Below are 12,974 nucleotides of genomic sequence, written 5' to 3'. Positions count from 1 at the left end.
TTTTGATTTCAGTTGGTTCTGTTGTGATGTCACCCATTTCATTTCTTATTCGTGTTATTTGTATTCTCTCCCTCTTTTCCTTTGTTAAATTTGCGGATTTACAGATTTTTAAACACTTTCATTGCTGCCTGAAGAAGTCCTGGTGGTGCATAGGTTAAGTGCTTGGCTGCTAACCAAAGGGTCAGTCTGCTTCTGTAAAGATTACAGCCTTGGAAACTCTACGGGACAGTTCTCTTCCGTACTATAGAGTCAGCATCCACTCAACGGCAAGGGGCTTGGTTTGTATTGCTGCCTGGGCCCTGGATGCCTGCTTAGGGCACTTGTAGATCAAGCTCTGGCAGAAGAGCAGACTTTACACTATTGAAGGAGGTGACTGAATGGCAGTGAGATGGTTTTAGTTCAGGCCCTGCAGTGCCATTGTTCCTGCCTTCATGACCTTGACAAAGTCACTTGACCTTTCTTTCTCATTTTACTCATTCCTGAGCAAGTGCTTTGCTACCTTGAATTACTCGGTAAATTAAAAACTACATTTTCATGACTTTTGTGTTTTTGCACAGTTCTGTTTTAAAGAACCACGTGGTAGATAGGAGACTTTCAATAAATATTTGTTGATTAAATATGAATATCTAAAATTAAGGTTTTAAAGCAAAGACATTTAAGTTAGACCCTTAGAGCAACTTTGGCTGGCTCCTTATTTATGGAGACTAAGATAGGTAAAGGAGCTCTGATAGCATAGTGCCTAAGGCATTTGACTGCTCACCAGAAGGCTGGCGGTTCAAACCCACCAGCCACTCCTCGGAAGGAAGGTTAGGCAATCCTACTTCCATAGTGATACTGCCTCGGAAACCCAAGGAGGGGTCGCTATGAGTCGGGGCCGACTCGACGGCAAATAACAACAATAACAACAATAACAACAACAAGATAGGTAAAGTCTTTTGCCCAAGATCATGGTTATTGATGATAGGTTCAGTGCTCATAATGCCCAGTATTTCTACTGTAATGTACATTTGTAAATAAAAGAAATTTAAAAACTATTTTAGAGTATAGAAGTTTTTTTGCTTTTTTTTTAAAGCCGTTTTTGTTGTTGGGCGATTTTCAATGTATAGTGACCCCACGTGACAGAGTAGAACTGCCCCCATAGACTTTCTAGGCTGTAATCTTTACAAGGAGGAGTTCTGGTTGTGCAATGGCCGTTAACCCAAAGGTTGGTGGTCTGAACCCACCAGAGTGTCTGCGTGAGAAAAGACCTGGCAATCTGCTCCATAAAAACTATAGCCTAAGAAACACTATGGAGCAGTTCTGTAGGGTCACTAAGAGTGGCTGTCAGCTTCACAGCACACCACAACCACCACAAATCATGATAGGAACACATTGCCCAGTCCTTCTCCCATGGATCCACTGGGTGGGTTTGAATTGTCAACCAAGTGCTTAACCATTGTACCTTGACGGCTCCTTTAAATTCTTAAACTTTTAAAATCAGATTTGACATATGCTTTGAGGAGAAAATGTGCTTCTTTTGCTCTGTGCCATGTACTTTTCAAACCCACCAGTCATCTTGGAAGGAAGGTTGAGCAATCTACTTCTGCAGTGATACTGCCTTGTAAACCCAAGGAGGGGTCGCTAGGAGTTGGGTCCGACTCGACGGCACATAACAACAACAACAACCTGTACTTTGCTGGAATGTGAGTGGGTATAAAAATCCTGCATGAACCATAATTTGTAGCAGTATTCTAAATTAAAAAATGTTTTAAAATATAGCATTTGAGAATGTTCAAAATTCTGAACTTTCAGAATGTAAAGGAACAAACTTACCCTGTTGATTTACATTTTAGGTATATCCAGAGTCTTCAGGAGCTTCTTGAGTTTAAGGACAAAAGTGCTGAAGATGCTAAAGCTATTTATGAGTAAGTATACTATTTTGACCCTCTTCTGAAAACTATTAAGCATCATATTAAAAAAGGAAGTGCATTAAGCTTATAGCTACTATTGAGTTACTTTAAGGAAATTGATGACCTTTTAGTATCTTGTTACTTTAGAATGTGTGGTTGTTGTTGTTGTTACGTGCCGTCGAGTCGGACCCGACTCATAGGGACCCCTCCTTGGGTTTCCGAGGCAGTGTCACTATGGAAGTAGATTGCCCCATCTTCCTTCCAAGGAGTGGCTAGTGAGTTTGAACCGCCAGCCTTCTGGTTAGCAGTCAAGTGCCTTAGCCACTATGCTACCAGAGCTCCCAGAATGTGTGGTAGTCTGTCTAATAACAAACAGCCAGAACAGGCAAGGCAGGTAACCCCAATAAATGAGGCTGGGCATGAGAAACATTTCATGTCCACTTAACTCTGCTATAAAAAAAAAACACAGTTCAGGTGTGATAATCAGTGGACTAGAGGGAGCCTCAATGTCACTTGGCTAATAGGAGAATGGTGGGGCTTGTTTACCTGGAGAGTCACTCTCTTAGGAGTCTGTTATTGTCTTAAAGGTGATAACAATACTTTTAAACATGATTTTTAAAAGTACTAATTAAATGATTCTGGTCTGGAAATAACAATATTCATCAGGAGCTTACTCTGTGCCTAGGCATTGAACAGACTTTTTATGAACAATGTCATTTAGTCTCTAAAACAATTCTACTGAGGGTATGCTGTTTGTGCACAAAGAGGTTAAATGTCTTAAGGTCATAGAGCTTGCAAATGGTAGAATCAGGATTTGGGCTCAAGCAGTCTTAAAAATATATACTATGCTTTAGAACCTGCTGACAATGAGTCATTCAGAGCTAAGTCTAGAAAATACGGTGAGCAAAATAATACTGTATTTGGTTTTTGTTTTTAAAGAGATGAATGAACAAAGGGGATACCTGGAAATGCTGAATTGCTTGTTTTGTTGTTTATAGTTTGGTTTAACAATTTGGTTTTGAAGCTAATTGAAAAGTAGGAATTGAAAAAATGTTTTGAGCATTGGAAGCATCCTTGGAATAAGTTAATAGCACTCAAGGTGATGACTGGAATGGGAAAGCACTCATTTGGAAGTGTAAATTCTGACGGGTATCTTAGAAGATTGGTTTTGTTACTTCATAATTAAAACTACATTCCTTCTTTATTGAATTCTCTAAATTAACTAGGCAGTAATGTCTTTTAAATGACAGAAATAGGAAATCTGGATGATTTGAAAGTTTTTCTTTTAACACAGCTATCTACTTTTCCTCTTCCAATTTTTAAACCCATGTTGTTGTTGTTATTTGTTGTTATGTGCCATGGAGTCGGACACAACTCATAGCGACCCCTCCTTGGGTTTCTGAAGTGGTATCACTATGAAAGTAGACTGCCTAACCTTCCTTCGGAGGAGTGGCTGGTAGGTTTGAACCGCCAGCCTTCTGGTTAGAGGTCAAGTGTCTTAGGCACTACACTGACTATAATTAGATTTCTTTTCTACTTTTCTGTTCTAAATGGTTCTTTCTCTCTTTGAACCCCAGGGAATACTTCCAAAGCCAGACAGGCTTTATTTGCTCACTCATCTTCATTCCTTACAGAGCATGTGTTCCCTGGAAGCAGTGCTCTGTCTTCTCTCATGCTGAATGTCCCTGCAATACCATCCTTACGGTGCTTGTTCAGATGACATTAGTTGATAATAGCTAAGAAAACCCTTCATATTTTTAGGATTGTGTTTTGTGGCAGCCTTATTTTTTCTCTTAGAAGTTGCTAGACAGGAGTTAAATACAGAAAATTTTATTTCAGGGGCCTTTACATCTATATTAAGGAGCTCCAGTGGAACAGTGGGTAAGGCATTTGGCCTGCTAAATGAGAATGTTGACAGTTCAAACCCCCCAGCTACTCCACAGAAGGAAGATGAGGCAATCTACTTCTGTAAACATTGACAGCCTTGAAAACCCATTGGGAGTCGCTGTGAGTTGGAATCAACTCTGTGGCAGTGGGTCTGGTTTTTGGTTTTATAATAACATTAAGGAGATCTGGTGGTGCAGTAGTTAAAGCACTTGGCTGCTAACCAAAAGTTGGTGGTTCAAACCTACCAGTTGCTGTGGGAAAAAGATGAAACAGTCTGCTTCTATAAAGATTTGCAGTCTTGGAAACCCTATGGGGCAGTTCTGCTCTGTCCTGTAAGTCACTGTGAGTTGAAATTGATTTGATGGCAGTGGATTTGGATTTTTGGTTTTACACCTTCAATGATTCTTGATACATTATGTGATCTGAAATACACTTAAATAAGTGTAGGAAAACATGAATTGATGCTCCTTCTGCTGAACTAGGGAGTTCTTTGTCTGGTGTAGTTGGTTAAACTTATTTTTTGTATTAAAATCACTTGTGAAAATATTTGGCCATTTTGACAGACGGGTTTGTTCAGCTTTACAGATACTGTGATACGGATCAGGAACCGACACAATGATGTCATTCCCACGATGGCCCAGGGTGTAATTGAATATAAGGAGAGCTTTGGGGTGGATCCTGTCACCAGCCAGAATGTGCAGTACTTTTTGGATCGTTTCTACATGAGTCGCATTTCAATTAGAATGTTACTCAATCAGCACTGTAAGTATCTGGAAGTCAAGAGAAGAACCTGAAGAAAATGTTTTGATACATTTTACATTTATTTTTTAAAACTTCACTTATATAGAACATTTAGTTTTACAGTTTTTATATGTTAAGAAAAATAACAGCTATATGAACATGTTTTTTTATTGAGTGTAAAATTCTATGTTTATGTGTAAGAAAAATATTAGTTTTACTCTTCAGTTCTGTTTAGAGAAACTGTAGTCAAATCTGGAAAAGGGCATCAAGTACTTAATTGCTTTTTATTTTTTGATTTTTACAGCTTTATTGTTTGGTGGGAAAGGCAAAGGAAGTCCATCTCATCGAAAACACATCGGAAGCATAAATCCAAACTGCAATGTAGTTGAAGTTATTAAAGGTAAACACTTTCAAAGAGGATACAAAAAGCAAAATTGTTATTTCTTGCTATTATATTAAAACCACTATTTTTATCATGCTATAAAAAAACACTGTTCAGGTGTGATAATCAGTGGACTAGAGGGAGCCTCAATGTCACTTGGATAATAGGAGAATGGTGGGGCTTGTTTACCTGGAGAGTCACTCTCTTAGGAATCTGTTATTGTCTTAAAGGTGATAACAATACTTTTAAACATGATTTTTAAACGTACTAATTAAATGATTCTGGTCTGGAAATAACAATATTCATCAGGAGCTTACTCTGTGCCTAGGCATTGAACAGACTTTTTATGAACAATGTCATTTAGTCTTTAAATATTATATTGTAATATAATATTATATTATAAAATGTTAAGAACAAATGTGTGGATTGTTTGAAAATAACTTTATAACCTATTTGTGTATTATGTATATGCTGAAAGTTTTTTTGATACTTTGTTAGGCAAAGTAGCGTGATAGGGTAGAAGGAATCTGTTTCACTTCAGAAACTTTAAATCCCTTTTCTAGTTCCCTGTAATGGGAGCTATAATTCAGAACTGTTTGGTTTGCATTCTTCTACGTTTTTGTGTTTATGCTACATATACACATACATAATTTTTCTTGGTCTTTCATTGATTTTGTACAATGGGATACTCTATGTATGCAAGTTTTCTACAAGTTCACAGACATCTTACCATGGTGTAGTGTAGTACACATGGAGTCATCCCAAGTTTCTGAATGGTTATGTGCAGGTATTAATCTGTCCTCCCATTGATGTACACTGGGTTTTAATTTTTTTCTGTTGGTAACAAAACTACAGTGAACATTCTTAGATATGTGCTGCCTTCTGCTAGTGTTTTGAAAGGCATGAGTCCTAGAAATTTAACATTTTAAATGCAGTTGAAATTTCAGTAACTCCAAAAAAGTAATAAACAATGAAGAAGAGTGTCTGTTTCCTAAACGTTCACCAACTCAAAGTTTTCAATCACTTACATTTTGCCAATCTGATAGAAAAAAAATCCTGTTATCTCCTTGTTTTGATTTTCATTGCTTTGCATCGAATGAATTTGAACAGCTTTTTACATGCTTACTGGCCATTTTTTTCTGTCTGTGAGTTACGCATCACCTCTTTTACCTGTTTCCTGTTGGAGTACCTATCTTTTTCTAATGATTTTATCAAAGTCCTCTTAGACTATGAGTAATACATTTTTATTATATATATAGTAAATATTTTCTTCATTCTTCTGTTTTTGTTTTTACTTTATGGTATATATATTAATTTTTTATTAATATAAATATATTAATTTTTTTCTATAGTTGTATCTGTCATTCTATCTCTTGGGCTTTAAGGCTGTGTCATGTCATACTTAGAAGGACCTCATCCAAACTGAGGTTATCAAAGTATATTTTGTTCTATACTCAAAAACTCACTGTTGTCGAGTCAATTTTGACTCATAGTGACCCCGTTTGGGTTTCTGAGGTGGTAAATCTTTACGAAAGTAGATTGCCCAGTCTTCTTTCTGCAGAGTGGCTGGTGGGTTTCAGCTGCCAGAATGCCTTATGCACTATGCCACCAGAACTCCATGTTTTCTTCTATGTTGTTGTTGTTATGTGCTGTCTAGTTGGACCCAACTCATAGCGACCCCTCCTTGGGTTTCTGAGGCGGTATCACTATGGAAGTAGATTGCCCATCCTTCCTCCCGAGGAGTGGCTGGTGGGTTTGAGTCAAGTGCCTTAGGCACTACACTACCAGAGCTCCTAGTTTCTTCTATAGCATTTAAAATTTCATTTGCCAATATTATTGCCATCTTATTGTATGAAACTAACCAAACTTTTAGCTGCTAACCAAATGTTTGGTGGTTTGAACCTGCCAACTGCTCTGTGGGAGAAAGATGAGACAATCTGCTTCTGTAAAGATTTACAGCCTTGGAAATCCTATGGGGCAGTTTTACTCTGTCCTAAAGGGTCACTATGAGTTGGAATCAACTTGATGGCAGTGAGTTTTGTTTTTTTTTGGAATGTATGAAACAGAGCTGAATTTATTTAATGCTTTTTTTGTTTGTTTTGATTGACACTAGATGGCTATGAAAATGCTAGGCGTCTATGTGATTTATATTATATTAACTCTCCTGAACTAGAACTTGAAGAACTAAATGGTAAGCCTGATGTTGTCTTTTCTTTAATGATTGGTATTATGATTAGCTAAAAGGAAATAATAAGAACAAATTAGACTTGTTTTAATAGAAAAGAGCTTGTTTATGAATTTCTTTGTTGGATATGAAAGTTGAAGGGGGGCAGTCATGTTAAAAAAAAAACTCATTTATTTAGATTCTTTATGAAATTTTTAAAAAGTGTTTTCTGTCCCATTTTACTTATTTTTAATTGATAACTTTGATTCTTTGCTTATTTATTATTTTCTGGTTAGTCTTAGGAAAAAATGATGCCAAAAAATTTTCATTTGACTTTTGTATGCATTTCAGTAATACAAGATTTACCATTTAAGATTTCTCCTTTTTGAGTAGTAAATAATTTTTTACTGTTATGGAAGTAAAAAGACAGGAGTTGTAAAAGATGAAAGAAAGGTGATCATCCATTTGACAACCTCTGTTTCTCTCTGATGGTTTTCTTTTTGCCTTGACTAGTGCCTTTCAGACAAAAATGCTCAGTGGACTTGGGATTAGTAAGTCTCCCTCTTTTTTTCTAGAAGTAGTGCCGTTTGGTAGAGAGAAAACCATTTCCTAAGTCAAGGTGCTGGGAGGAATAAAATTAAATAGGCTTTTATTAAACCTTATTGTAAGGATTCCTACTGGCACAGTGGTTAAGTCCTCAGCTTTAACCAGAATGTCAGCTGTCTGAATCTACCAGCTGCTCTTCAGGAGAAGGATGTGGCAGGCTGCTTAAGATTTACAGCCTTGCAAAGATTTACAGCCTTGGAAACTCTATGGAGCGGTTCTACTGTCCTGTAGGGTTGCTGTCAGTCAGAATCGACTGGACAGCAGAAGGTAAGCCTTATTCTGGACTTTAGAGTGGGAGAGGCATGGAAATTGAGAATAGAAGTAGTTGTTTTTTCTAAAACCATATTAACTCTTAGTCCATTATGGTGCCGTTCAGTAAATAAGAATCACAATGCACAGGGGACAGGTTGGGAGCCTAAAGTGCTGTGGAGACTTACAGGTGGCTGGTCCATGTTCTCAAAGTACAGTTGGTGCAGGAGAGTCTGATTTATCGGTTATATTAGAATTCTAACGCATGGTGAGTTCCTAATTCCTTTCCTCTACTTAAGGTTCTATTTTACACGCTATGCATCTCCTTACCACTGTGTTCCTGGTAACTGTTTGAATGTAGAATTTATATCCTTTGACAAATTGATGCCAACTCAAATTTTTAAATTCAGATCTTTATCCATAGAAATGCCTAATAAAAAATAGACAAAGTTCTGCCTGGGTGAAACATTTAGAAAATATCTTTTTAAAAAATGTATTTATGTGATCTAGGACCTTTGGTGGTACATTGGGTAAGTACTTGGCTGTTAACGGAAAGGTTGGCCATTTGAACCTACTCAGTAGCTCTGTGGCAGAAGGCTCTGGCGATCTGCTCCCTATGGGCAATTCAACTATGTCACGTGAAGTCACTGTAAGTTGAAAATTGACTTGATGGCACCTAGCCACAGCAATATATGAACTGGACTGTGGATTGGTCTATGGAATTTAGAGACTTTAACATTTTCCTCTGGAAAACAAAAGTCTGACCATAACACTGAGTATCCTTTAAAAAAGAATCACCATGGTAGAGAAGAATAGGAGGAGTTGGTTGGTCAGATTGTTAGGTGGGATTGCAGGAAATGACTACACTATTCATGTTGTCACTGTCAGTTATAAATCTATGTGAGTGTGGGGTTCAAACACTAATACAGTAAAGAGGAAGTGTTGTGGCACTTCTCCCTAAAATCATACAGTCCTCCATAGTAAATGTTTTCTTTTCATCACTACACAATTTATTCTTAAAAGTGCTTTAAGCATATCTCTCTGTTATTTCATATTTTTCTCTTCTGCTCTGTAGCAAAATCATCAGGACAACCAATACAAGTGGTTTATGTACCATCCCATCTCTATCACATGGTGTTTGAACTTTTCAAGGTTTGTAAAATAGTATTACATAACCATTACCAGTCTTCCCTGAGGTGAGGCATCTGCTCTAAAGGTTAAATACTCCAGTGGGTTTTCCTCTATTTCGTTAAAAGATGATAATCCTTTCACGTGCAATATCATGTCACATTGCTGGAGATTGGCCTTTTGTCAGCCCTGATAGGTACCTCAGTGTAGTGGTAAGCTCAGACTTTGAAGTCAGAAAGACTTGAGTTTGAGCCCCAGCTTTTCCACTTACTAGCTGTGTGACATTGGGCAAGTCACTTAGCCTCTCTGAGCCTCTGTTCCCTCTTCTGTAAAACAAGGTTAATACCACGCAGGATCATTAGGCAGATTGGGAATAACATACATGTCAACACCTTATAGGTGCTCAATAAAGTTACATTTTTATGAAACAAAATATTTGGAAGAATGATTCTCAGCTTTCTACTTTTAAAGAACCAAAGTCCCGTTATTACATGACACTGTTTGGTAGGCAGGAAAGTGGGGGTTGAGGAGTAGTACTGGGCCACCCTGGCTGAAAACAATTATCCTGAATGCTCCTATGGTCTCTCTAGTAACTGTTTCTTTAGCCAGCAGTAATTAGGAGATAGAAGAGACAGCTCTCAGCCTAATAATAATAATAAAAACATAAACTAAAACAGAAAAACTGACTATTTTAGAACAGCACATGGGTGATCCTGTTTGTTAAACAAGGGTTCGAAACTGCTTTTTTCTTAGAGAGCAATAAAGTATCTAATAATACCTTATATATTTTTTTTTATCAAAATGGTTAAGTAAATAGTGCTTGACACTTCAAAGAATAAAACTATTTTTTCCTTGAAATTTCAGTCACATGAAACATTTGTGCCCTTTGATGCTTCATATAAAGAAGTATCACCATATTATATAACATGTTCATGTTATGTCAGCAATAATGACTTTCATCTGGGCCCTAATCTCAAACCACCTTTGGGAGAGATGACCCATCCTGACTCTTCCTCAGGGATACTAACCCCTGCTTGGTGTGCCAGGGCCACATACTCTTATTCCCTAGTTTAGTCCCACCTTGCTTTTTTAGTTGTATGTAGTCTTTATCAATTTTTACTACAGCCTACGTGTCACGTTGCTATTATTTAATGCCTAATTATTGGTAAAGGGCATTATCTACCCTGTATTCTTTAGAAATTGCTCAAAACAGCTTTGTAAAAAAGAAATGTCCTTTGTTTTAAACTAGTGGTAAATTTCATTAGTTACTACCTGGTAATGTAGCCATTATCATGAAATACATGACACAAAAGAAAAACATTTTTCTTAAATGTATAACAGTTAAAATGCTTCATAAAAAGAGAAAAGAAACTGTGTTTTCACAAGTAACGATGGTTTGCCCATTACTACTAAAATTGTAAAACGGTTTGGATGGAATTTTCTGCTTTAATGTAAATTAGTTAAAGGTGCTTGAAAATCTAGTTCTTGAAATTATGCCTAAGTTTGTTGGAATCTTTAAATCAAAATATCTCCCAAATCCCTCAAAATTGACTCATTAAATATTTTTAAGATAACTCTTTAGATACAGTTAAACAAATTGTGATTCTTTGGCATATTTCCAAAGCATTAAGATTTTTTAAAAGTTCAAATAGTACATATATTGAAAATATAATTGTTTTTTTTTAAGTTAACATTTTTATTGTATCCCTAATTTATTTCAGAATGCAATGAGGGCAACTATGGAATACCACGCTGACAAAGGTGTCTATCCCCCTATTCAAGTTCATGTCACACTAGGTAATGAGGATTTGACTGTGAAGGTAAATGCATTTTTAAACATATGTGTAGACGTGCAAGAAACCATGTACATAATTTCTAGATGACTTAATAACTTCTTAGGGAACAAAATCCTGTTGCTAGTAGCACATTGCTATCTTTATCTGGCAGATTATGGAATTATCCCTTCAGTCTATTTCTATTCTGACCCTAATCCAGGTTATTCAGATAGGCAGTTTAGCAGTAGTTGTGAATGTAAGTAAGATCCAAAACATTTTGATGTTTGCAGTGCTAGATAGTATGTAATTTAATCCTAAATCTGATTCTTTTTGATGCTATTATAAATGGAGTTGTTTTCTTTATTTCATTTTGGATTGTTTATTGCTAGGGTATAGAAGTATATCTGAGTTTCGTGTGTTGATTATGGTTTCTGCAACTTGGCTGAACTCCTTTATTAGTGCTCATCATTTTTTTTATGGATTCCTTAAGATTTTCTATATACAGTATGATGTCACTGCAAATAGAGATCATTTTACTCGTTCCTTTCCAATCTGAATGGTTATAAAAGATTGGTGTTAATACTTGTTTAAACATTTGCTAAACTTCTCTGGTAAACTGGGGCTGAGCTTTTCTTTGTGATAAGTTTTTTAATTGATAATTCAATCTTTGGATTTGTTATGGGTCTATTCAGATTGTCTGTTTCTTCTTGAGTCAGTTTTAGTAGTTTGTGTTTTTCAAGGAATTTGACCATTTCATCTAGCTGATGAAATCTGTTGGTATACAGTTATCCATAGTATTTCTTATAATGCTCTTTATTTTTGTAAGGTTGGTAGTGATGTCCCCTTTTTCTTACCTGAGTTTAGTAATTTCTCTTTCTGTCTTGGTCAGTGACTAAATGTTAGTTAATGTTGTTAATCTTTTCAAAGAACAAACTTCGGTTTTATTGATTTTTCTCTATTGTTTTCCTATTCTATATTTCATTAATTTCTACTTTATATTATTTCCTTTTCCTGCTTGCTTTGGGTTTACTTAGTTCTTTTTCTAATTTCTTAAGATGAAGTTTAGATTATTGAGTTTAAATTTTTTGAATATAGGTATCTACAGCTACAAGTTCTGCTCTAAGCACTGCTCTCTCTATAGCCCATAAGTTTCAAATGTTGCATTTTCTTTCTCATTCATCTCAAAGTATTTTCTAATTTCCCTTGTAATTTCTTCTTTGATTCACTAGTTATGTAGGAGTGTGTTGTTTAATTCCCACATATTTGTGAACTTACCAAGTTTCTATCAGTTATTCATTTCTAATTTTATTCTGTTGTGGTCAGAGAACATACTTTGTATGATTTCAGTTCTTTTACTTTTATTGAGACTATTTTATGGCCTAACATATTGTCTGTTCTGAAGAATGTTTCATTTCTGCTTGAGAAGAGTATACAATCTACTGTTGTTGGGTGGAATGTTCTGTAGATAACCTGTTAGATCTTGTGGGTTTATATTGTTCAAGTATTGTTTTTCCTTGTGATCTTCTATTTTGATATCATATCCGTTGTTGGAAGTAGAGTATGGAAGTCTCCAACTACTATGTTAAATTGTCTATTTTTCCTTTTAATTCTGTCAGTTTTTTCTTCACATGTTTTGGAACTCTATTGTTAGGTACATATATGTCTATAATTGTTATATTTTCTTGTTACATTGGCCTTTTATCCTTATAAAATGTCCTGCTTTATCTCTAGTAACAAATTTTGTTTTTTGCTAAACAAAAAATTGTCTTAAATTAGTGTAACCACTTCAATTGTCTTTTGTTTTCTGTTGTCATGGTGTCTCTTTTCCCATCCTTTTACTTTCAACGTATTTGAGTCTTTGAATCTCAAGTGTGTCTCTATCTATTCTGCCAGTCTCTGCCTTTTAATTGCAGTGTTCAAGTCTTTTACATTTAATGTAATTACTGATAAGGTAGGCTTTATGTATGCCATTTGATTATTTGTTTCTGCGTGGAACAAGGGATATCATAGATGTTGTTAGATGGATCTTGGCTCAAGGCAAAGAATACCAGAAAGATGTTTACTTATGTTTTATTGACTATGCAAAGGCATTTGATTGTGTGGATCATGACAAATTATGGATAACATTGAGAAGAATGGGAATTCCCGAGCAC

At 35.9% G+C, this 12,974-nt stretch overlaps 1 protein-coding gene across 1 annotated transcript in view; it reads left to right on the top strand.

Annotated features, from left to right (window-relative positions):
• The window catches only part of PDK1 (pyruvate dehydrogenase kinase 1), a 31,341-nt gene that overhangs the window by 7,937 nt on the left and 10,430 nt on the right, over positions 1–12,974 (top strand). The window contains exons 3-8 of the mRNA XM_007941959.2: positions 1,833–1,904; positions 4,354–4,538; positions 4,822–4,917; positions 7,013–7,090; positions 8,994–9,070; positions 10,768–10,866. Coding sequence (XP_007940150.1) covers positions 1,833–1,904; positions 4,354–4,538; positions 4,822–4,917; positions 7,013–7,090; positions 8,994–9,070; positions 10,768–10,866 — 607 coding nt within the window. The remainder of the gene's footprint in view (positions 1–1,832; positions 1,905–4,353; positions 4,539–4,821; positions 4,918–7,012; positions 7,091–8,993; positions 9,071–10,767; positions 10,867–12,974) is intronic.

Source organism: Orycteropus afer, unplaced genomic scaffold, assembly GCF_000298275.1.
Source record: "Orycteropus afer afer isolate SDZICR_OR568_19922 unplaced genomic scaffold, OryAfe1.0 scaffold00001, whole genome shotgun sequence".
Classification (NCBI taxonomy): domain Eukaryota; kingdom Metazoa; phylum Chordata; class Mammalia; order Tubulidentata; family Orycteropodidae; genus Orycteropus; species Orycteropus afer.
Note: the sequence above shows the minus strand (reverse complement) of the source record. Positions and strands in the feature narration are given on the sequence as shown.